This window comes from Camarhynchus parvulus, chromosome 1, assembly GCF_901933205.1.
Source record: "Camarhynchus parvulus chromosome 1, STF_HiC, whole genome shotgun sequence".
NCBI classification, from domain to species: Eukaryota; Metazoa; Chordata; class Aves; order Passeriformes; family Thraupidae; genus Camarhynchus; species Camarhynchus parvulus.
Genome location: NC_044571.1, coordinates 87,821,373 through 87,846,653, shown reverse-complemented (window position 1 = coordinate 87,846,653; position 25,281 = coordinate 87,821,373). Strand labels below are relative to the sequence as shown.

General features: G+C 42.1%; 2 protein-coding genes across 12 annotated transcripts in view; one reads left to right on the top strand and one right to left on the bottom strand.

Annotated features, from left to right (window-relative positions):
• LOC115902721 (rap1 GTPase-activating protein 1-like) overlaps window positions 1-16,653 on the top strand; it is a 44,136-nt gene extending 27,483 nt beyond the window's left edge. For 2 of the 11 annotated variants that reach the window (XR_004060634.1, XR_004060628.1), the window contains exons 16-23: window positions 115-249; window positions 1,590-1,736; window positions 2,955-3,058; window positions 5,327-5,440; window positions 10,141-10,267; window positions 10,358-10,460; window positions 13,534-13,845; window positions 16,085-16,653. Coding sequence is in view for 5 of the 11 variants with exons in the window: in XM_030946448.1 (XP_030802308.1) it covers window positions 115-249; window positions 1,590-1,736; window positions 2,955-3,058; window positions 5,327-5,440; window positions 10,141-10,267; window positions 10,358-10,460; window positions 13,534-13,697 (894 nt within the window). In the remaining 6 variants the exon portion in view is untranslated. Of the gene's footprint in view, window positions 1-114; window positions 250-1,589; window positions 1,737-2,365; window positions 3,077-5,326; window positions 5,445-8,094; window positions 9,464-10,140; window positions 10,268-10,357; window positions 10,461-13,533; window positions 15,723-16,084 lie in introns of those variants that run through there. The other 9 variants (XM_030946456.1, XR_004060631.1, XM_030946448.1 and 6 more) reach the window with 9 other exon arrangements.
• GSTK1 (glutathione S-transferase kappa 1) lies at window positions 15,733-24,251 on the bottom strand. Its single transcript, XM_030946515.1, has 8 exons — window positions 24,113-24,251; window positions 23,467-23,548; window positions 22,586-22,714; window positions 22,147-22,247; window positions 21,702-21,737; window positions 18,956-19,072; window positions 18,352-18,445; window positions 15,733-16,969 (listed from the first exon to the last, which is right to left on the bottom strand). The coding sequence occupies exons 1-8, from the start codon at window positions 24,176-24,178 to the stop codon at window positions 16,929-16,931; spliced, it is 666 nt and encodes a 221-aa protein (XP_030802375.1). The 5' UTR covers window positions 24,179-24,251; the 3' UTR covers window positions 15,733-16,928.
• Window positions 24,252-25,281: the final 1,030 nt, after the last annotated feature.

Below are 25,281 nucleotides of genomic sequence, written 5' to 3'. Positions count from 1 at the left end.
TTTTGTTTGCTTGTTGGGGTTTTTTTTTAAGAAGGATGTGAGACATTGAAAAAACAGGAAAAAAAATCTCTCCACTCTCAATAAAAGCTGTTCTGATTCCCAATGTTGATGCAGGAAAGAACACGGAGTGCACTCTTGGAGAGCCTTTTTGAGGAGCTGCAGCTTCGCAGCCGCAGCATGATGGGATTACCTGTAGGGGAGGATGACAAGATAGAGAATGGCAGTGGGGGCTTCCTCGAGAACTTCAAGGTGAGCCTTTCTACAAACCTCTAGTGTGGTCTAGAATTCCATACTGGTCCTTAGAAGCCAAACTCTTAATGCTTTGTGCTGGTGTCAAGTGTCAGATGTGATGTTATTCCATGACTTACAGAAGGAGTCAGTGTTTTTAAGAGGAATTGTAGTAACTAGGAGCAAGGGGCTTTCAGGTCCTGTTCCTACAGCAGATGTCTTTCAATTCATTTTCATTATAACTGAAATAATTGCAGGAGTCACTGCAGAAGTTTCTAACTTATCTCTGAATGTACTGTCTAGAAAAACCGCGGTGCTTTCCTTACCCTCTAAAAGCCAGATGGCATGTTAGGGCATTTTTATTGTTGATTTTTTAAAAATAAACCAGCTGACAGAACTTTCTTTCAGAAGCGATGAAGATAATTGATATGAGAAAGCAAAGGTTTTGTATGAATGGGCAAACTGAGTTTTGAACTGGTTATACAGAGAGAATCTTTATTGCTTTCCTATTCTCTCTACTTGCCCATTCCCACTTAACATGGGAAGTGCCTTGCCACTTCATTTATATAATGTTATCTCTCTGGAAAGAGAGGTGTTAAAAATAGCATTTCTTCAGATGACTTTATGGCTTTATATGATGGGTCAATTAGAATTGCTAAAGTCTGTAATACTAACGTGTTCACAAATAGGTTTGGTAGCTGTGTGTGTAGCTTTGGTCAGGATTATTTGGATGCTTTGGTGAGGATTATTTTTTTACATACAAACTGCCTTTGCTGCTAACCATGAATTTTAACCCATCCATGTCTTACACTAATTTTCCCAAAATGTCCTTTTATGCCTTCTGGCAGATGCTGGGATTTGCACATCATGTACACAGATGATATTTATAAATGGCTGGAAAAGGCTGAGTTAAGTCAGAAAATGGCTTTTTTAAGTGCTGCAGATTTTGATATGGCTGCTTTCCCATTGAAACCAGAACTCAAGTTCTTATGATACTGAACCTTACAGCCTCGAACAGGAGTTTGACTGTGTTTTATAGCCTGTACTGGATAGGACTGCTCCAGGTGATGCTGTTTAATCCATTGTGCTGGGATACTGGTAGGAAACCTCTATTCATTGCAATAGCAGAAGGGAAGTGAAACTAGAAAATACATTTCATGAAGAGCTCTTCCCAGAGCTCCATGAATCAGCTAGGACCAATCTAAGGTGCTGCCTTCTCAGAGTTAGGATCTGTGTGGTTCTGGTGTCAGTCTGTCACAACTTCCCACTCAATCTGTGGTGCTTCTCACACTACCCTACCGTGTGCATGTCTATATGTGTATATCTGTGTTTGTCTGTTTCCCTGCCTCCCTCCTGTTCAGCGGGTGATCAGAGGCCGCAGCCAGAGCCTGGATACCATGGGGATATCCATGAGAAAGCAGCAGCCAGCCACCCTGCCCAGCCGCCCAGCTACAGCTGGCCTTGCCCTCAGCCAGAGTGTCGCCGAGGGCCCTAAGGCCATTGCTGCGGTAAGGTATTCGGGTGGGCTGTAAGAGAGAACCCGGCATACCTTTGTAACCACCCATACATTTCCTTTCCCTATTAGTTATTCCTCTTGTCCCACTGTGAATCTTTTTGTTGTATCCTCCCATTTCACAAGTGGTGACAGCATGTGTTGCAGTCTGTTTTGTCTGTGCCCATCTCTAGCCCCAGTTCATGTGTAAACTAGAGCTGAGATTGATGCAGACTGGGAGAAGAAAGCCAAACATGATTCTGCATCAAACATCTATCTCTGATATCCTGGATTAGATCCTGTACAGTGCCACGTGTTAAAAAATGCATGCGCTGTGGTTTGGCTGGAATGGTACTGTATTGTCATATGGCAAGACCTGAGAACATAAGAACCCTAGAACTGTTTCATTTTCTTTGATTTCACCAAACAGACTATTTTCTGTAATATAAACAGGTGCACAAGATATTTAAGGTGCTGTTTTGCTGTAAATAGAATTTGCGTGTTGGGAACAAACAGCAGAATTAATAAAGTTTGGGGTGAGAAGAAGAATTAATATTTCTAGTCACTATCAAAGCCTTTCTTACTTGATAGGGATACTAAATATGTGTGACCAATAAATTAAAAATCTATCACAAATCTTTCCAGAAAAGGATCCATCAGTTTCTGATACTGAAAATATGGTTACCTTGGCCAAAGTGCATCCAGCTGGTTGTGGTCTCTGCACTAGTGATGTCAATACAGGCAAACTACAAAAAAACCCACCCATCTCTGAGTAAGCCAAGAAGATGCCCTTCAGTGTGAAGATTTCTTGGTGACAGTTTACTTGGTTGTATGCATCCTTTATGTCAATACAACGAAGTCATAGCATACTAATGACTTGGGTTTGCTGCCTCCTTTTCTCCTTTAACTTCTGGTTTTCTTTGTCTTTCTGGTTCTGCCTCTCCTCTCACCATATGGGGATACCTCCCTTCCCAAGCCTGTTTCTCTGTATACTGGCTGTGTTCTGCCTTTGTTTCTTTATAACTCTGTCCCTTTCTCACACCACCTTTGTGAGCCCTGGCTGCTGTTGCTCGCTGACAGAAAGTACTCCTTGCACAGGTGGAGCTGAGCTCTTGTATTGCAGTAAAGGAGAGGATCTGGACCCACATTGCAAACTCTTGTCCTATGCTTTCAGCACTCCACAGCTTTTCCTGTCTTTTTCCTCTCCTTTCTGTCATGCTTTCCTTTTTTCTAGTCTTTTGCCTTGCCTGGTAGGAGCCCGTCACGTACTCGAGCCAGCCGCTTCCATGGGCGACGGAGTAGTGCCATTGGCATTGAAAACATACAGGAGGAAAAGAGGTATGAGCTGTGGGGAGACGAGACAAAGAGGGTAAAAAAACCAAGAGGAGATGAGAAAAGGAACGTAGGCACATATAGGCAGAGGGGGAACCATCAGGAATGAGAACTAAAATGGAAATTGTTGGAATGGGAAGAAAAGAGTCTGATTATCGACTGATGGAGAAATGGACAAATAACAGAAACAGACAAAATTAAAAGAGGGTGTTTGGAATTGGCGAGATTCAGTATTTGAGTAAGAATGGAGGAAATGGGTAGAGGAACATTATAAGATCACTCTTAAATAGTGTGCAGTATTATCCGGGACTCCTGAGTTTCCTGCTCTTCACTAACCACTTTTAGAAGCAAGTCAGATGAAAGGCTGGTATTTGGGAAGGTGATGCTTGATTGTTTGTCTGTTTTCATGTTAAAATATTCAAATAGGAAAAACTTCTGGTAACTTACAGGATTTATGAAAAAAAGCTTTAAGTCCAAATGACTAGTGTTTAAGTTAGATCATCTGAGAAATAATTATAATTAATGGACAATATACTGCTTCAAGGAGTGATTTGGCATATTTGACAGAATTGTAACCATTCAAAAGTTGTCTACTGGTCACAACAGATTATTTAGTTAAATTATACATTTCTCTCAGCTCTAACTGAGACATCTTTTTAAGATTATACAGAGTCTCAAAAGTCACATGAATGCTCTGCAGTTTTCCCAGTTGCAAGAATTCCAAGAAACAGCTTAAAGACTGGGTGCAAAAGGGGGAAAGTCATCACTAAAGTGGAAAGTAGTTATTTTAGGAGGAAATTACTGCATTTTCCCTTCTTTCTTAATTAGGTGCCTATGACCTAATCTGAATAAAAATAGAACTTTTGAGAAAAATTAAATCTTCAGAGACATCTGCCCTGTAGTAGTCTAAGCTATCACAGTAGCCACAACTTCTCACTACTTTAAATACTTTTGTACCTTAGTCAGCTGTGTCCTTCAGTCCATTATTTTGTGTACAACAGCCGTTTCTATCCCCTTGAAGGATCTGTAAAACTTTCCTACTACAGGGAAAACTCCTGGATTTATTTTCTTTTTTTTTCCCTGCTCTTTGCTTGGAGGGATCTGATGAACTAATTGGCTTATTTAGCTTTCCTTTTGCTTACTTGTAAACTTAGATGTGAGGAACAGGGAGCCTTAGTTTGTATTTCTGAAAGACTTCTTGGGTCATTCTTGAAGGTGCAGTTTCACTAGCAACTGCTTTAAGAGTTCATTGTTATTGAAAGCAGATGTGATACTTCCCCTCTGTCCCTTTCATCTGCCCAATCCTGACTATTCCTTGTGATGATTGCTCAGATCCCCAGTGGGCCTTTTATGGAACTGCTTCAGCCCAGTAATCAAATAGAAAAAGTATCAACTTTCTTTCACTGGATTAATTGTCTGCCAGGTTCTGCCATGAACTGGCTCGTGGAGAAGTCTGATGGGTACCAGGACTGGTGGAAAGTGCACTCAGCAAGAATGAAGGAGGCTGGAGCATGCTCTCTTTCTGGGAACAGTGAGCTCAAAGTGTCACCTGTGACTTCATCCTGAAGCTGTAATTTAATGATATGCAGGCTTTGCTGACAGAGCTGACCCAGTCCATCCCCCTTGTTAGTTTGTTGTAGGAGTTTCAGGGTTGTTTTAATTTTAGAGTTTCTTTTTGTCAGGGTAATTTCCAGTCTCACAAACAATTGTATTAGCATAAGTGGGTATCAGAAACTGTGATGTGTGGGGCACAGGTAGGGTCAACTGACCAAGAAAGCAGAGGAAGAACTTTGTGACAAACTCCATCACTGAAGCCCTAAGAAATCCCCCAAAATCCCTTCGTTTTCCTTTCTTTAATTAAATGTACCTCTCATTTCAGTTACTCACACAGACAGCTTTCTTCAGTAGTATCTTGACAAGTCCTAGTAGCAATAACACTTTTGTAACCATCATCTTTATGCTCTCTATTAAATCCTGTAGCTTCTTAAGACCAGTGGAATGGGGAGGATAGAGGAAAAAGTTAAAAAAATAAAGGTGACTACTGAAATTAATTCAGGCCTTAATATCAATTCAAAAGGAGCTTAAAGTTGGCCATTTCCAGATGTCACATGTGATATCAAAGGAGTCTGCCCTTTTCAGCACAACTGTGTTTGCTTCCCTTTTACACGTATACAGGAGATACAGCTTTCTACTGTGTCTTGTAAGGGAGTGTTAGAATAGATGGTAGTTAACTCTGGCCCTGGAGTATAGCTGGTTTCTCTTTTCTCCCCGCAGAGACACCACAGAGAGAATTCAAAGGGTGTTGGACAGTCCAGGAACTTTCTTTGACCTGAAGTCTGATGGATCATCTAGTCCCAGCTCTCCAGAGTTCCCCAGCAGGAAGAGCAAGTGAGTTGAAAATAAATTTTAGGATTTGAAAGATGCTCACTGTCTTTGGTATTGGCTTAAGTGTGGTGCATGTCTTGCTCTGTTGAAGGCTTTACTGAAATTGTCCACATCAGGCATTGTAGCCTCTCAAAAGTTGGATGTCTGGCTGTGGCACAGTAATTCAGAGCCTGTCAGGAACTTGGCTTTCTTAAACAGACCGTGATGAAAGACTGGACCACTTGATTTTGGTTATATCTTTGCTGTAATGTGAGCTTGCATCCAACAGGATACACAAAGTCCTAGCTGTCCAATTATCCATGTTTACTCATGTGTATGTTTCCTCTATAGTTTGCTCTGGAGTGATTTTGGAGCTTCATGGAGAAGCTTGGACAAGGGTATGTTGGGTTGTTGGGTTGTACTCAAGTTCTGCCCCTTTAAGCAGGATTCATGCCGCTGCTCCCAACCAGCGTGAACTAACCTGTCTCCAGTCTCCCCAAAGTGTTACAGCAGGATTCCAGCACGGTCCCATGTGTTGCACCTATGTTTCATTGCTAAAGCACGCCATACCACACCCAGTGGTATGTGCAAAGCACTCCATGCAGTAGTCTGCAAGTTAATTCTCCAGTTTCTGGTTGTCAAAAACTGGAAAAATGCAATTTCCTGGTAGTGGAGCTTTGCTGCTGCTAAGCTGTATTATACTGGGATATGATCCTACCTAGAACACTTCAGGGAAACCACCCATTTACATTTCCAAGACCCCAGAACAGCCTGTCTTTAAATCAAAGGCTGCAGCTGACTTTCTGGAACATTTTACTACACCTAATTTTTTTCAAGAGCTTGGATGAGACCTGTGGCAAGAAAGGTAGCAAGTACTTTGTATTAGGGCATTTCCCTTTCTCAGGACTGTGGAGATTCTTAAAAAACTTTCAGGAGGTGCCCTAGGACCAGGCATCTATGGTTATAGTCACTTAGTCGCTTCAGGTGCCAAATTTGACAAGGAAGAGCTGTCCTTCCAACTACACCCAATGCTCCCTAAGAATTACAAGCTGGTGACTATCTGCAGTAGTTCAGCTACCCAGTTGTGTGCTATAGGACTGTTCAGAATTTTGTCACAGCCAAGGTGCAGTGTTCTAGTTTTTGTGTACTAGTTTTTGGGTTGGATGAGTGCCCAGAATTTTAGTGTGGAGGAGGATGGGAGCACCTCTAGGAGATACAGACCAATTAAGGTGCTAGCTCTGGCAGCTAAGGACTAGAGGGAATGCAGGACATGGAACATTAGTCAGCACCCCCCATCTTCCAGCATTACCAGATCATTCCACCTTCCCTTCCTCATCCTGCCTGGGGCCTTGTTAGTGAACTAGAAGTTCCTGACAGGCATGTGTGAGGGACTCTTGCTCTGATTAGATAGCTGATTACCTTGCATAATCACCAAGAATTCTGCTTCCCCCACTTCCCAACCCCCATTCTCCATCAGCTGAGGAGGTGAGCCAGCTACAATGGCTGTTTCAAGTTGGTATCCACATGCTTTCAGAGAGCAAACATAGCATGGGATTTTACTAACAATACTTGCATGAATATTGTTTATGTACATTAGGCATGACCTGTATGATTTGTCAGTTTGTCTAGTTCTGTTCCCAGGATTCTTTTTCCAGTCATGGACTCAAAACCACTTAGGATCACCAGAAAAAAGAAGTATTTTCATATCTGTGGTGGTTTAGCCCATTCCTGGACAGTTCATTTACAAGGTGGGATGCAGTGTGGAGTTTTGCACAATTAGTGATTAGTCAGAGTTGTGATCTCAGAGTTAGGGACTAGCCCTGTGCAGCCATACTTTTTGCATGACATTGGGGACAGGGAATTAAGAACATGTAATTCCACCATGTAAAGCACACCATTTTCAGCAAGACAGTATTAGCACAATATTGCCAAGAAGGCTGGGAGTGTAAAGTCTGTCTTGGAAAGAGTTTATTGGCATTCTGCTGAAATAGCCTACCTGGTGTTCATCAGCTGTGAAACCAGGATCAAGATGTAGGCATACTTCCAGTGCCGAAGAGTTCTGCCTCGTTCTAGAATAATTTATGTAGACCCTCTTAGATAACAGAATGGGCTATCCCTGGGAGTATGTCATCAGTCTATTCCTGGTTCTCTCCATAGAGTCACAAGAAATTTCTGTTACCTCAGAAATGTCCAGCATGATGCTACTGGTCTTAAATAATCATTTCAGATTCAAAACTTGGAATGATCAACCTCTTCACCTGTGTTCTACTAAGAGCAACCTGGAAATAAATGCAAAGGGAACACTTAAGTAATAGATTAATTATTTTACAGTAGAGGCAGAGCACGCTGCTGAGTTTAACAGATGTTTATACAGTGATCAGCCAGCAATCCATGAAACTGCATTGTTCACTTGAGCTAACGGTGTCTTCTCTCCCACATACAGGGACAATTGTCCTTAGTTTTTCTGCTTTACTGTCCAGGTAGCCTTCCAAATAATCCTTCTTCTCAAGGGACAGACTCAAAAGAATGAACCCAGCCTATGTAACCAAGTAGTAGTAGAAGTCCTGAGGATCAGACGACTCTCTGGGTTGCATCTGAAAAATCAAGCACTGTACTGTGTATGTCCATATCTTAGGAAAAGTACATGGGTTTTTTGTATGTGTGTTTTCCCTCCTCAGACACATCTGAGTGGGGACATCAAGCCAATCAGGAGTGGACCGGATGCTACTCAGTCATTGGGTACCTCACTGAAGACACTGGCAAGACTTTTGGGGTGAAATCAGAGTCCTGGCTAAGAGGAGCATGAACGTACTTAGAGGACCTCAAGGACTGTGGAGAGACCGAGTGGCACCAAGTAACGCTCCACTGGCAGTTCCTGGAGCAGGAATTCTGTGAGAGGGCGATGGACAGATAGCTCCTGTTGGAGCATTTTGGCTCTGTGCCCTTCCCATTGCCAAATCAGCAGCCACTGAACCAACCTCTACTAGTGATGGGGAACGGAGGCCACCTTGAGTGCGACCCCTTCTCTTCCCTTCCTCTCCCCGCAGATGAGTGAGAATAGTTTGGCCTGCAGAATGAAAGAGCAGAAGAACACAACTCCACCTCTGTCTCTAGTGCCTTGACACAGGTCAAGAAATGCAGTGCAGAGAACAAAGATGGAGGAACCTGCTGAGGAAGGGTGCTGAGAAGGAGATGCTTTGTGGAAATCTAGATCCCACTTCACTTAGATTCATGTTATTGATTTGCTCTGCTAAGGGAGAAGCATGTTGGCCTTCATTTCCTCCAAAATATATTTCCTGATCTCTTGAGGAAATATCTTTGGCCTTTATTGGCCCTGTCTTCACTGTTCTCCTTGTTGCATGCTGGCATGTAATATGCCTGGGACTTTAGGTTTCACAACTGCTTGTAGGTCAAGACTGGCCACATTTTGCAGTGTTTCTGAAGGAATAAATATATTTAGTATGTTAAAGGTGTCTTATCATTCTTGCCTCTCTTAACTTTTGGTTTTGTTTCTTAACATTTTTAAGCTCTTTATCTCTCTCTTACTAGCTGGTTTCTTATGCAGACAATGAGTATTTAATAATAAATTTGGGGCTTACATGCACAGTGCACCTTCTGCTATGTAAGAGTGTCAGCCTCATGTCTTGCTGTATCTCCTGAATGACTCTAAGCAGTGGATCCCAAATTCTCAGCTGGGAAGAGCTGACCTTAAGGGTCTTCTTTGATAGATCTGAAACATGCACCAGGCTACCTCAATGTCTGTTCCATTTGATAGAGTGGTGGTAAAGGGATCCAATACAGTTTGCTTTGAATGTCCCCTTTGAATGGCCTTGTTGGGAGCTAAATTTTAGTGGGACAGACCTACAGGAGTCAGTCTGTTGGCAACTGGGCACATGGAAAATCACCAGGATGGGAATCCTGACCTAGGTGTGTTCCTGTCTGTCAGCAGGAGGAAGGCTCTGACTTGTCTGTGCAGGAGCTTGGCACTTGATCCTACATAGTTTTACACTGAGACATCCTGAAATAATGCAGATCTCAGTAATGTGTTCCTACCTCCCCATTGCTTCCTTAAACTTTCCTAGTTAACTGTTCTGTAATACTGGTTAATGTGTGTCTGCTTTCCTGCTTCCTCCTGTTGCACGTGTACAGAGAACAGCAGTAACAATTTATAAGGTCTATGTCATTAAAAGTATGCTTTTTATGGTCCCTTTGTTCTGCCTGGAATTTCACATAAGACAAAACATGATAGCCTGAGACCGGCTGTGGGAATGGGTGGCCTAGACTGGACTGCACCTGCTCTTTATACTCAGTTTAACACTTCTTCCTTCTGTATTTAGGCTCTTTAAATCTCTGATCTCCACAACAGAGCATCTGTGGATTTTAATGAATATCTAGATGTATTTAATGCTTAAATGCTGGTGGTTTGAGTCACTCCACTTTATTACACTTAGGTCTGTGACTTAAAAATTTGTTCAGACTTGTCCTTTCATAGAATTATCCAGAATGGAAACAGCGAATTGGTGTTTCTCCTAAGTGATGTAGCAACAAGAAATTAAGGAATGCATGCCAGTTCACCTGAATTCTGTTCCTAGGTGGAAAAACTAGCTGTGGATGAACAATATATTCTTACTGTTTCTGACTGCTACATAATAAAGCTATGCCTCAAGAAGTTAAGCCTGTGTGTAACGATAAGCATGATCATGTTGAATGCTTGCATTTCACAGAATGCTCAGGAGTCAGACTTCAGGATACTGTGTGATGCAGCCACTCTCACGTTCATCATCCAGTGTAAGCAGTTGTTGTAGTGGATTGAGGGAAAATGGAGCATCTGAGGAAGAGGAGAATGACAGGGTGGGTGTATGATCTCTAACAAACAGAGGCTACCCTTCCTGATTTTTTACCAGGTGGATTATTAAAACACATCTTCTTTGCCCTCTCCAGGAGCTGACGTGCTCACTTAAGGGCCCTCCAAAACAGGATTCAATGGTTCAGAGTATGTGGCTGGATGACAGTGACTGCACACCCAGTACTTCTAGCTCACCAGGTAAAAAAGAAGGAAAAATAGAAAAATCCCTCTACTTATGCTTCTAGAAGCATATGAGAGGTTGAGCCAAATCTTTTGTATGCTGTTCTTAATATTTTAGAAGCACAGGTAGATGATAGCCCAGGGAAATGGGGAGAGCAGCTGCCATGCACAGTTTAATTGGGAAAGAATTCTTCGGTGCCATGATTAAATAGTGCTGTACATACTGCAAAAGGAGTTACAGTAGACTGCAAAGAATTAAAGTGCTCATGTTTTTTCTGTGGAGAGCTATTGTTGCATTTCTGAATGCAGTCCCTGTATAAACTAGATAGTTTGGATATGGGATTATAGAAATTGCTTCCTGAACAAAGCAGTATGCTCCTAAGCAGGTGGGCAATCAGAAAGCTAACCTGCACTGAGAGTTTTTTGCCAAGGTTGGGCTCTTAGTCTAGTACTTGATTAAAGCTCAGATGTAGTTGATTAAACTCAGCTTGGATCCATTCACTATAATAATCCATTCACTGGGACTTGGATCCATTTACTATAATCATCCATTCAGTGCAGGGATGATTATAGTCCTTAGAAGTTCTCTTCAGTCCTGTAGCAGGGACACCTGTTGTGTTTCCTGCTGTAGAGCTGGATCACCTGCCCTGATCTCAGACCCTGTTTGCAGTTGCATTTCACTTTTGTTAAAATGAACTGGTTTGGATTGAAGCATTTCTTGTTGAGCATCAGCCTTAAGCTAAAATTAGGGAAAGTTTAAATCAGTTTCAGTCTGGTTCTGAGAATGGGGCTATGTAAGATTTTGGGAAAGTATGATTGAAAAGACTAAGCTTTTGAGTTTGGGAAGTCATTAGAAACTGTGAAAGGCAAAACATTTAGCATTTGTTGCTGGAAGACTGGAATAGGAGCATGTTGAGGTGGTAAGAGATACTAGGGATTATGTGTATGGCAAGGAAGAGAGTTGGTTGGAATGAACCCTGAAATCTTTATAGGAATTGTGTGAAAAAGGATTGTTTGTAAAGATTACAAGGGTAAGAAAGTGGAGTCAACTTACTTTGAGAATAGAGTTAGGTCTTATTCCGCACAGCTGCCATATATGAGATATCAAGAGTGGCCATCAGACAGATCCCTGCATAAAATTGTCTGTATCTTAGCAACAGCATTGAAGATGTGATACTGTCAGATATTCTGCAGAGATCTCTGTTCTATCAGAAATTCCTCTTTTGTTGTGGATGCTGGAGGCAGGGATGCTTTCCATTGGCCTCTTCTGCTCTTCACAGATACTTTCTCTGTCTGCTGACTCTATTATCTTACAGTATATAAATCATTAATATGCATCACTGAGAATAATCATTACAGAGAATGCAGTGTTAAGGTCAATGTAATTTTTAGGTTTTACAACCCTGGGGATAGAGAGCAATATCCTGGTGGTTTAGTTTTGCCCTTTATTAAGTTATCTAGTAAGTATTCAGCCACAGTTAATGCACTGTGTAAAATCAGACCAAACAAATTTTCTTTAATGGAGAAACCTAAGATAAGCCCACTGTGAGTCTAGATCCTATGCTGAATAAATCCAGCATTCCTGACCCATGTACACATTCTTGGCTTCTCCAATTTGCCTTTCAGATTGAGAGAGCAAAGCTACAAGGAAAAAAAAAGTCAGTCAGTGGTCATTATGCTCCCAGATGATGACATAGAGAACTGCCTTTGCCAAAATATTTTCTGACTTGGCTTTAAAGTACCAACATGTCTCATGTGCCAGTGCATGTCACATGAGGCAGAGGTGACTTTCTCCCTAGCCTCAAGGGCAGGATAAAAATTCAGCTATAACTCTCCTCAACACTTAGACACTACCAGTTGTGTTAGGTATATCTTTATTTAGTTACTTGGCCTGTTAGTCACTTCCTACAAAAAACACATATCATTATTAAATTTTAGCATAGTGGAACTGGGATATATACAAAATAGAGAAGAACCCTCATGTTGTAAATTCATGTTGTTTAAAACCACAGTTTAACAGCATTTGGCAGTGATTCACCAATTTTGATTTTAAATCTCAGTTTTAAATTACATAATGGCACTGGGAAAGGGATAGTCTACCTTGGAAAAATGCTGAAACAATAATTGAATCTTATCTGTTTCCTAGAAAATACCGGTGTGATCACATATAAGTAAAAAAAAAAAAAAAAGTGTTCCTGGGAAAAGCATCTGAGCTTACCATCTTAGCAGGAATCCCTCATTACCTTTCTTCATTTTCCTGATTGAATGGTGGTTAGATATGCCATCAGAGGTATTCACCTGCCCATTCTACCCCTTAGCACATTCCACACTAAACTCTTTAATTCAAACTCTTTCCATTTTCCTCTGATTTAAAGAAAAGATTTAGTATTTTGTAATAGAGATTTATATTGTGATGCAGCTATGCATAAACTCCCACAAACTGTACTGGTTGGAAATTATTGAGTAATTTTAACCATAGAATGGATAGAATGGAGGATTATCTAAGAGTAAATGTAGAATGGTTTAAGAAGGCTGTTATGTTAAAGACATCTTACTCACTTTTTGAGAAATGTGTATGGTGAATATAAGCTGATTACAGAAAGCATAAGAATGCTTTTAATTTGTGAATTTTACAAGCATTTAATCCCTGGTTTTGCCATGGTGTTGATATGTGATGAGAGGCAAATTCCTTAAACCCTGAGGTCAGATATGGGAATCTCAAGGGAGGGGTCAGAGGGAGAAGGAAGAGAAACACTGTGAGAGTGTAAGATTAGACTCTGCTTCACAAATGTGTATCCTTGAGAAGGATTGTATCCTTGAGAAGGATAAGGCATTCAGATTTCTGGAAACAGTGGCTGGTGACTATTTTTTAAATGAAATTAAAGCAGTCACTTTCCTCACATTTTGAGCTGGAATGAGAAACAGATGAAGGTAAACCCAGTCAATTTGGGCATAGGTACATTCCTTTCACTCTTATCTGTGGATGAGCCACAGATCTCTGAAAACTTTGGAGTAAAACCAGGTATGTGTGCAGCTCCTGGGATACTCTCTTGATTATTTTTGTATTGTTCTGTGCTTGGTTCCCTTCTAGGAAGCAGGTTGCTTCCTTCCAGCAGTGTTGCTGGCTCCACTGGAAAAGGAAAAGGCAGCAAAGCAGAGGCTCAGCACCATAATCCAGTAAGTGCTTTAAATAAAATGTTTCCTTCTCATTTGCACAGAGATAAGGACGGGAGAAAAGAGAGAGGCTTGATTTAGGTGTTGCTTGCTGAGGGTTGAAAGGGCAGTAGGAAGGCGCTGGCAGGGGGAGGTTAAAGTGGTGCCTTGTTCTGCAGGCCTCCATTTTGTGCTGTGTGTGATGTCAGCGCTGGAGCACTGTCTGCTGCACGCAGGGTGAGGAGCACAGGTAATGGACACAGGAGAGGAGAGCCACGGGCCCCTGGCCATCCCTGCCTCTCTGAGACAGTGCAGCAAGTGCTGTACAGCTTCTCAGAAACAGAGTTTGTCCTTTACCTTCCTCCCCAAGCGATCTTCCATGGCACGTGACTCTGGCCTGTCTGATTTACTTAAACGCTCCCTTTCCTGGCTGCCTCCTCCCTCTCAGGGAACAGCATTTCCCATTGAGATTCTGTTCTCTACCCTAATCTAGGCACAGTCTCTTTGATTGTTCAGTTTCCTTTGCTCAGATACGACCTATCTTTCTCTGTGCCTAACCTCTGCTTTTTATAATAGTTTCATTACTTTGCAGAACCCCTTTTTGTTGCTCATTTTCTGATGTTGTGCTTATCTGGACACTTGCTTATTTGCTTTCAGCCTAGCATTGGTGGGACCTACTTGACCATGCCAGTTTCACAGCTTTTCCAGACATGGGAAGTGGGACTTGATTTCCTGGTGAGGGAAAAGGGGAACACCACTTCAGGATTATTCCCTAGAATTCATAGTCCAGTTTTGTCTGTGTTGTTGAGTCTTTTTGCTCATAGAATTCATAGTCCAGTTTTGTCTGTGTTGTTGAGTCTTTTTGCTCAATGTCCCTTTCCTTGCCCAGTATCTTCTCTGGCCTGACAGCTAAACAGCTGCCTTGAAAGTGGTGGGGATGTGAGGTTCTCAGGAACTAGTTTGGTACGCAGCTGAGTAGAAGAAGATCACCTTTATGGAAGAAAATTCTTCCAGCTATTCCTAAACATTCCTAAATAGCTGGTAGTTCTTATTGTTTCTGTTCAGATCCTCAGAGCTCAAGTTTTAGCTGCCCTGCCACCTTGTGGCATTCAGAGCAGTCAGGTGAACAGTTCAGCCCCATGAGGTGGTGGCCACTGGCGCCACAGCAGATCAGAGAGGGGAGCTGATACTCGCCACTGAGGCTGCTTCAGTGCGTGCCACAGCAGAGATCAGAACTAAGCATGACAGTGCAGCTGCCAGCCACTGTTTACTGGGGTCATCCCCAGAGTTTTTGCCAAGAGCTTGTGCTCACAGCATGGCCCTGTAACACAGGAGCAAGGTTGTCTAAATGAGGGGCAGAACTCCCTCAAAGTTCTGCTCCCAAACAGGCACATTTTGCTCAGAATAGGTAGAGAGTCAGAATTGCAACAACCTGCAAACTCATTGATACAAAGGCAAAGGCTGGTGGCTATTACAGGCAATAAGCAATGTATCTCAGTAGTACTCAAGTATGATTTTAGTACCTAAGGTTTTGAGCATGCAATTTCTACTGATTTGAAGTAGGTCAAAGAGCATTTGAGATAATTTCGTGACATATATTGCAGTCTGTAGGATCCATGTCTTTTGGTTCATCTGCCAAATCAACAACATTCTGCCACAAAGGCTGGTTATTTTTCAGTTGATCTGGTTCAAACAAAGTTTCATGAGACCCTGCTTTTCACTGTGACATTATTTCCAGATGTTCTTTGAATTCTCACCAGCTCCTTACCAGAGCACATTATTTCCCCAAAAGCGCATTTTACATTTTACCCACTCCTGAGATAGCACTACTGACTTAAACTGATGTTTTAGTAATTCCATTTTATCACAACCTCTGAATCAGTTTGATAGCACAGACTGGAGACTAGCAAGTTGCAGGGGAGAAATGGTAAAAAATTTCTGCAACATGGCTTCAAGGGACTGAAAGAAACCTATGACACCCACATCCATGGTAACCTCCTTGTCATTCTAACTCCTCTTATCTCTCACAAAGTGTTCCTTAAGTTCCAGGCTGAATTTGCCCAAAGACTAATGGGTGCACTGGCAAAAAGGAGGAAGGACTCCTCCAATCCTAGGGTATTTCCTGAAGAGCTGAAAGAAGTAAAAATTGTGGCTGGGGGAACAAATGACACTCCCACAACACTCAGAGCTGTAAGAACATGAAGGATACAGATTTTTTTTTTCTGATGCTTTGTTCTAGGATTTGTTGTTCAAGTGAAAATACGTGAATGTGCTTTACCCTAAAATTCAGAAAAAGACAAAAAAGGGAATTCCAGCTGCTGCTGTTTTATTCAGTGATGCATCAGAGAGTGTGGAATCATTGTGAAATCAAACTTCATATAAATCAAATTTCTGTGTGTCATTCCAATTTGGCCAATACAGGGCCAAGCTCAAACAGTTTCCATGTGAAATTTCTTATTTTAATTGTTTGCATACCTTTCCCTCTGCAGACTACATGCTTGGAAGTTCCTCACAGCCATATCCAAATCACCTTTGGATATGCAGCAATTAGGGCATCCTTAAGGAAGCAAAAGAGTCTACTTCAGTTACCAGCTGAACCTACAGTGGTGTTCACAACCATCCTCCAAAGACATTCCTGTAAAACCTGGATTAGTTAACCCCTGCAAGGTCTGGGGTTGGTGCCCACAAATGCACGTGTATGTTGGTTTCCTCAAACATCAGTCACTGCAGGTGTATCAAATATTGTCCAGGATGGGGATAGTTCCTTTTAAAATACTTGATTGGTTCCCTAGACTCTTCTTTAGGCTTGAATTGTGTCCTTCCCAGCTGCCATGATGCAAAGTAAAAGGAAGCATTAACATCTTAGCCTGTGCTTCTTATGTCTATGTAGTACACTGGACTTAAAATAAAAGGAAATGTGGCCAGCTTCTCCTAGGTTTTATGTGTGTGTGTGTGTGTGTGTTTATAAAGGACAAGCAGGAAGACATAAGAAACCCAGAGATCACAGTCCAGTAACTACGTAATCCTCATGTTTTTAGGGTAAAGGAAAGAAAACCAACCAGGGAAGAAGAATGTTCACTCTGCAAGAAGTTAAATCTTTAATGTTAATCTTTGATCTGTAGAAAGAAAGGAAGCGCATTTGTATTGGTAAACACCTCACCGGGCTGGTAATATTGGCAAACCTTGATATTTTTCAAAATTACAGATGAGACCAAGCAGTAAAGTTAACTGTTAAGGATGAGAAAGCCATCTCTCTATAAAAATGAATACATTCAGATAACCACTGAAGACTGACATATATATTTTCCTTCCTATATATTTCCTCAGGACTTTTCACAGCTTGGGGCTTGGAACTGGTCCCAGCCATTTTTCACCTGCAAAACAAACCAGCACAACAGAGATAAGTTAAAATGTAATCCATACAAGTAATTGGCTGGTCATTTTTCTGCAGCAGGATTACTGTTCCTACTCTGGTGAAGGGTAGCTACTGGTGATGGAATACAGATTTATATCTTGTTTGGTGTGCTACAGCCAGCTCCATAAATCTTTCACTGTCTAGTCACAACTGAAACTGTACAAGAAGAATTGTACAGTTCTACAGTTGTAGAATTGTACAATTGTACAGTTTCTTCTACAAGAAACTGTAGAAGAATTATTTTCCTCCATTACAGATGAGATGTTCTGCAGGTCAGGGTTATTCCACATGAGGGAGAAATCAGTTCTTTTTAGGACTCATTTTGCAGGGAGGGCTGGGGGTTAAAAAAAAGCAAAAAAAGGGTGGAAGGCTGCAGAGTCAGAGAATCAAGAAGAAAATCTTATTAAGTCCTTGGAGTTGAGACTAGAAACCAGGCCACAGCATTTCAGTTAGTATTAGTGACTGCTGTAGTGAGTGTTGGGTACTCTTCTTCCTCACTCTCATGTTCATCAAGAATATTCTATAGAATCAGAAACTCATCCAGAACACTAAAAAAGAAAACCTCAAAAATTTCCATTCTGCTTAAGCCTATGACTAATACTAATTTGCATTAATTAATACTTTCTGCTGAATGTCTTCCACAAATGTATGAGCTAATTATGTGCATAACTCTTTCTAGAGACACTCTCTCAAGTGCCAGATCTTGAGATGAATAGTCAAATGCCCTGTAATTCATAAAAACAGGTAACTTTAGTTTTATTATTTATCACAACCTACTTCAATCTCTTAAAGAATTTAAAGTGTGTATTCTGTTAATAGAAAAATGAAAAGAAGGATGGTCAATATATGAACAACCTAAACAGCTGTGTAGGTAGACACAAGTTATGGACTGGGGAGCTGTAATAATGTGCTTTTAATAAGAAGGAACAGATATAAAATGAAAATGTTAGAACAAAGAAAAAAAAAAAAGCAGTACCAGCCATAGTCATAATCTTAGCCAAGGTCTACTGTCCAGTACCAAAACGTTACATACGGATATTTTGAGAACTAAAGAGTTTCAGTAGTGTTTTGAGAATGGCACATGGAGCACAAAGCCTTGAAAAACACCAAGAGAGGGTGTGAGAGAGAGAACTCAAGTTACTTCTGGTCTGGAAAAGGATCATTTGGTCATTTTAAGTGTACTGGGACAGATTTCAGTCAGCAGTTTCATTCCAGGAGAAGGATAACCAACATTATTTAACATTTGAAAGCCCTTAAGAGTGTTTTACTCAGGTGCATTACATATTTTGTTCCAAGAGGGTGAAAGCATGAAACCAAAGTGATGAAATGAGGCAGACTCACCTATAACGCTGCCTAGCAGCTCTAAACGATCAGAGCCAAAAAACAGATGAGGTTTCCCATCATAATGTGCCACAACAGCAGGCATCCCAAATGCCTATTGACACCATGGAGATGAAACAGAGAATGTTATAATGGGAGAATTTCTTGCAGTCATATAATCAATCTTTAGGAATAAATCCCAATAACTTTTTACTTTTTTTCCTCCCCTTCTTTTTACCTTCTTCGTTCTTAAAAATAAGCCTAATGAAGCCATCTGAAAATGGGTGACTCTTCAGAGCCTGTGTGCCCCTTTTGAAGGAGCATAAAAAAACAACCTGATTAATCCACAGTTCTATTCCCAGTAGCAATAAATGGTATCTCTCAGTAAAATGGTATCTCTCAGTAAAAAAAAGGTTCTGTCCTTGGAATGAGTGGGTCAACCTTGTTTTCCCAGATGACAGTGAGATAAACTACCAGCAACAGTGAGGTGGCTTTCACACACTGGAAAACAAGAAGTCTATATAGTGCTTTCTAATCATCACCCTCATTGTTCCCTGCTTCCCTGTATTCTTAAGAGGGAAGGAATGCACAGCTGTGAAGCCCAGTGCCATTGGAAGCATCTCACCCCATATTTCAGTGCTTCAGTTGTTGTGTCTTTCAATCGGTCCTTCACTGCAGGGGATGAAGTCATTTCAAGTGCCTTCTGGGAGAGCTCTGATGAGAGCCCAGCCTGTCGGGCAACCTGTGAAAAGATGATTTAATTAAGAATACTCTAAAAGTAAATATTGCAATTCCTACCCTGGTATAATTAATTTAATCTTCAGGATTATCAACTAAGGTCTATTAACAAAAAAAATTTCAAAATACTCTTGAAGCACTTCTTGCACAACTGTCTTGCTTAATTCCCAACCTATTCACCATTTAACAACTCTCAGATACAAAGTAGAAGAGACATTTTAAATCTTCCAAGCCCCAAATCTGCACTTTTTTTACCCAGGAGTTCCTAAACCAAAGGAAAAAAACAAAAGAACCTTAGATACAATGACTCATGAGATAACTTACAAAAAAACTTCAAACTGGTGTTATGAAAAGTAAAATCTCACAGTACAAGCCTACCAAGACAGAAACAGTTTGTGAAATGCAGCCACATGGGATCTGTAAGTGACACTGTATGAAAGACACCAAATCATAGAGGTTTAACAGTGGCTGGTGTTACTGCTGGATCTTTTTCACCTCCCCTGAGCCTCTGCCACACAGGAATGAGACAAAGTAGCCAAAGTTAAACGTTTCAGTGTTTACCTGGTAACAATGACTTAAAAGTATTCTTTGAATAAAGTGTTTCACAAAAAGACAAAAAAGAAAAAAAGAAAGAAATGCAGTATTGCACATGGAGGAGTAATCCTGCACATGCAGGTGTTAATGACTCTTTCAATTACTCTTTTTGTTTAGCACCCACATTTTCATGTGCCTTCTACTAACACATCAGGGAAATGAGGAGCTCTTTTTGATTGTGCTTGAAGAGGAGGTTAAACAAGTGTACCACTGGACTAGAACAAAATGCTTGGTAGCCACAGTGTTTAGACTTCAATATTGACACTGTGAAGTAGTACCTGGTCCTCACCATTTCAGGGCAGAAAGAGGATTTAAGGGCACTGGGGCAGAATTCAGACCACACATTGCTGATACGGCAATTTATGTGAAGCTGCTTTTGAGTAAATAAAGAAGTAAAAGAATACTAAGGAATTATTATCAAGTTTTAGAAGTACCATTCTTCTGACTGATGTGTAAAATAAATCCACATGTAAAGATTCAGATGATTGGCTGGGACCTCTCAGCCACCTTTGGATGACAAATTTCCAGAAAAGTCTAGTACTTGTTGCAGGAGTGAATGAAGACAGACACAAGCAGACAAGGGGACACCGCCCTCTCTGCATTGATGCACAGGGGGGATACTCATCAACTGCCAAACTGTGACTAAATTGGGGATTGTTCTGAGTATGACGTCTGTGGCGCTGAAATTCTCCATGTCCTTGCTTTATTTAAATAATGATGGATTCAGAGACAATGTGACAATGTCCTGTATATATTTATGTATTGGGTCTAGCTGGAATGGAACTACTTTGCTTCACAGCAGCTCCTATGGTTTTGTGTTTCAGATCTGTGACCAAAACAATGCTGATAACATCCTAATTATTTTAGCTGTTGATGAATGGAGTTTGCACAGTGTCGAGGCAGCCTTTGGTTCTCACTCTCCCCCCAGAGTGAATAAGTGGGGCTTCACCAGAGGCTGGGAGATGACCTGAACTAACCCAAGAGACAAACCATGCCATATGCCATGCTCAGCAGTAATTGATGAGGAGGGGGTTTAGGCAGGTTAAGCTTTTTCTTAGGAACTGGCTGAGCATCAGTCTACATGCAGGGATTCTTTGTTTTCTTTCACTCTGCTTCCAGTTCTCTTTTGTTTATTAAGTAATTTTATCTCAACCCACAAGTTTTCTGGCTTTTATTCTTTTCCTCTTCTCCTGTCCTTCTGGGCAGTGGGAGGAAGCAAGTAAGCACCTGTGTGGTGCTTGGCTGCCTACCAGGGTAAAAATACCACGTTAATTATATCTTTAGCTATAAGTATAATTAATTAATTAAATTATATGTTTAAATAAAAAATAACTTTATTTATATCCTTCAAATCTTGCTTCTTAAAAAGGCAAAGTGCAAACCTTTGCTGAAACTTTGGTAAAAAAGCTACACTAAGATGAAGCTGAAGTGCAAGAACTAGACTTGGGGAGGAACAGCAAGACTGCAAGCTTCAGATTTCAACTAGGGATGTTGGATAGGAGAGACTAGTCATGGACAACTCCTCTCTTTTCTTCATATTCCAAGAACTTATAAAATAATGAAGAAAGGAGAGACCTTCAAGAGGATCTGCTGGTATACTACCGTACATGCTATTACAGCTTTTACTGTAATAAACAAAATTGAAATGGCAAAAGAAAAAACATCAGGAGTAAAATTTCCAGGTATATAAAAGAGCAGTATAGGACTGAGCTTACTAGAAAACCTGACTCCATCACTCTAAGGAAAGTCACCTTCCCCAAGTGTTGCATTACAGCTGAACATTTCATATAGCAGCAATGCCTCAATGCAGAAACTATTTATACTTTCATGACTTTTAATGACATAGTATCAATAGGTAACTCTTTGTCCAGCCTGGGTATCTTGCCACATGAATTAACAAAAAAAAAAGTGTATTCTGGTTCTGAGAAAAAAAAAATCCAAACAGAGCTGCAAGGGAATTTAAATCAATTTGTCTTCAAAGTCATCAATAAGAATATCTATCAGAAATGCAGAAGGACCAAGAAAAAGGAAACACTTACAGCCAATATGTTCTCTGGCTGACTGATGTCTTCATGCTGGTAGAAGAATAAAATAAGTAAATCAGTATTTATGAAACAAAAGCTCATCTCTGTATGTTTAACAGCAAGATTTCTAAGAAAACAAAAATAAACCCAATACTAGTTGCTGGAGAAATTACCTCCAAAAAGGTTTTAAGTCACCTAATCTAGAAATGTATTAAAGTGTTTTCTGATATGAACCACTGATCCACTGGTCAAGCCTGTTGGACCCACCATATATACCTAAAAGAAGGCAAATAAGGCTGATTATAAGCTTGTGGCTTCTGAACCACTGTGACCTTAAGTTCCTGCTATGACTTTTCATTAAAAGACATTTTCTTCCTCTTGCTGGAATTCCACATTTGAATGATGTGGGACAGGGAAGGTGACAGAAAGGGTCAAGAAGCTGGCTGCATAAAGGACTGACCTGTGACCAAAAGCGCATCCAGAACTCCCTGGATAAGGGTTCCAGGTACTGTGGGTTTGTCATGTCAATGGCTGTGATAAAGCGCATGGCCGTCAGGCTGCCTGCATTCGTGGGAGACAGAGGAACACTCAGACAAGGCACAGCAGCAGGAGCAGGTGCGGTCTGCACGACTGCTACCTAAGAACAGTGCGATCTCCCCTGTAACAGTCCTGAGAAACCCACAGTCTGTACAGTAAAGCTCATGGTCATCCACAGTTATCTCCTGTGTCGGTATCATTCACAGACACATTTCTCCAGAAATTTCTTTCATGGCTATGAATGCACAGACTTCATACTGCTCACAGGTTCAGGAAAAGGCTGCACATGGGGAATTCAACTTCGCCTTTACTGGTAGGGAGAACTGGAATCAGAAGTGCTATGGATGAGAAATGACTCTTACTTGTCTTCAGGATTTGCTGCAAGGCATCTGGGGACATGCGTACAGGCACCTGGTAGTACTTTGCCATCCTTTTCATATCCTTCAGCATGTATTCCCCTCGCTTTGGTAACATTGCTGGCGGCTTGTTACCTTTAAGGAAAAAGTTGAGATTTCCAGCTGTATTATAGTAACACTGAACAAACCAACACTGGACATATTACGCCTCATATGTACATATACCTAAGGAAGAGTATAATTTCATAGTATAATTTCATTTTGCTTTACTGAAACATACTTGGCTTTTCCAAAGATAATGCTACGATTTAAACATGGTTTATTTCAGTTTTGCACTGATCAAACCTTTAGGATAGCTGAATCAGTTTTAAACCAAGGTACAAATGTCCTAGGAGGGATTTATGTTGATTCAGACAGATGACTTTTAAGCTAGACAACTCCTAATGCATGGGTACACCAACATAAAGACTTGTTAATTAATGATTTATGCGATGTAAGTCTTGGTGATCCAATTAAGGCCATAAGTACTGTCTCAGGACATACTTGTATCCTTCCTGAATATGACAAAATGCAAGTGTTCCACAAATTCATTATGGTTTAAAATCTAACTCTAGGAAAACACTCCACGTCAAATTATTACTATTATTTATTTTATTGTATTTTAGAACAGATGGACTTTGGCACAGACTATCTGTGTAGATGCAACGTTGTGAAATTCCTTATGACTAATTTCTCAATCACTTTGGGGCTCCACAGTCCTGTAGTTAATCTGTTACTGGTGCCACAGCTTAGTTCAGAGCTGGCTCTGCGTGGGCTCTGCGCACACCCAGGGCTCTGCTAATGAAGAAGGTATCTCCCTGCAGAGCTCATCTCCCTGTACTCCATACCAGTTTGTTGCATTATGCCACCGAGGAAAGCTGGACGGAAGCGCAGGTCAATATTCCAGATGTGCTGGTACCGGCAGAGAGCCTGCAACGTGAAAGAGTAGTGAGGGATTCACAGTCAGAGATGTCTATAGAGCTGTGTGCAGCTAAAGCAGTAAGTACTACAGATAAATCCTTTCCTATTGTATTAGGGCTAGCCTTTCTAAAGCCTTTTCTGGATGCTGCCAGAGAACTCTGATCTCAGAAAAACTGAGGGATCTCTATTCATGTCACGACTATCCAAGGCTAAGCTGCGGTAAGTATGGGAAAGGCCAGGCTCATGTCATGATCAGGACACCTGCCCTTTTTAAATATGAAAGCTACCCCCGAAGCAAAATGTTCAGCACTAACTCCTGCACTGCCGTTTGGCTCTGACACGCTTCCCTGGTGTCCCTGGATTTCAACACGTTAGGGAGAAGCCCAGGCACCCCTCAGAGGTGAGAGAAAAATTAACTTCGGCGCGCAAAGGGCGCTGCCTGCAGCCAGCCGGCCGAGCTGCCCTTGAGCGGCCCTTCCGAACGGGAGGCGGCGGCGGGACCGGCCGGGTGCCAGCGCCGCTCGGGCGCCGCGGGGACCCAGGAAGGGCTTCTCTCCCTGTGCCGCCCCTCACCTCAAACGCCAGCCAGGAGTACGGGGAGATCACATCGTAAAACAGCTCCACGAGCGTCCGGCCCATGCTGGCCTCGTCCCGGGCCGCGCCGCCTCTCCGCAGCGTCCGGCGGCCGCAGCACCGCCCCGGGCACGGAGCGGCGGCGGCAGCGGCGGGGGGCGGCCCTTCCGCCGCCGCGGGACGGAGGCTCCGGCTCCGCCTCCCCGCGGCTCCCGCTCGCTCGGCCCCGCCGTGCGGCTCGCTTCGCAGGCTCGCCGGAGAATGCCGGCCGGGGGGAAGAGCGGGGGTGGGATCGCAGGGGGCCGGCAGGGAGCCTGTGCCCTTGGCCGTGGCGAGGCCGCGGGAGAGCGGGCTCCCGAGGAGGGAACCCGGGAGCTGACTCGGCGGGGCGGTCCAGCTTGTTTTCCCGGGAGCACGGCGTCCCTGCCGGATCAGCAAGCGATTTACGTGCCACTGGCCCTTTTATTCCCCTACTCTCCATTTTCGCCACACTTGTTTGTTCCTCCTCCATTCACCTAAGCCCTTCCCTTTCCCCACCTTTAGTTCCTCTCCTGCCCGTCCCACAGAAGCGCTGTGCAATCCCAAACCGCTCTAGTTCTGCCACGGTTCCCTCCCTCCCCACCGCAGCATCGCCCTTTAGTCCTGGATGTTATCGGGAACGTGCTCCTGGATCCCTCCTTTGGCTGTAATCTCGATTTTTTTAGCAAAGCGGCTTTCTGAATTATGAGTAACTTTAACTCAAGAATTAAAAACCTGAATGCCAACAACAGTTTGTGACCCCTCCCTGAAGTCTTTCTTAACACCTGAGTACTGGGCAGCGAGCCAATCGTTACGAAAAGATTAGGGATAGAGCTGGGAAACTTAAAGGTGAAGACTTTACCAAGCGTATTGGTGGCAAAAAAAGAATAAATGAGTGACTGAATAAAAATTTTATTTAGGAGACTTGGTAGGATTTCTCCAAAGGGGAATCCTTCCTTACGTTTTTCTCAAGGAATCAAAAATACTGCAGAGTGTGACTTTAAGAGGTGCAATAAGTCACTGCCTCAGGAATCCTCTGGGGTCTGTGGGTTCCTCTCTTCGGGCCACTGGAGCCTGTGGATGTGACTGCTGCTTTCCCAAGTGCTGGCTCAGGCAGCAGTGAGGCTGTGTGTCCCAGAGAGATAAATTTG

Excerpts from the sequence above, each read along its gene's own strand:
- GSTK1 (XM_030946515.1), bottom strand. The coding sequence starts at position 24,178 with ATGGGCCGGACGCTCGTGGAGCTGTTTTACGATGTGATCTCCCCGTAC. Across the intron at positions 22,248-22,585 it reads GCAGCAAATCCTGAAGACAA|GCAGCCTGACGGCCATGCGC; the intron begins GTAAGAGTCATT and ends CCACGAATGCAG. Across the intron at positions 18,446-18,955 it reads CTGAAGCACTGAAATATGGG|GCATTTGGGATGCCTGCTGT; the intron begins GTGAGATGCTTC and ends TGGTGTCAATAG.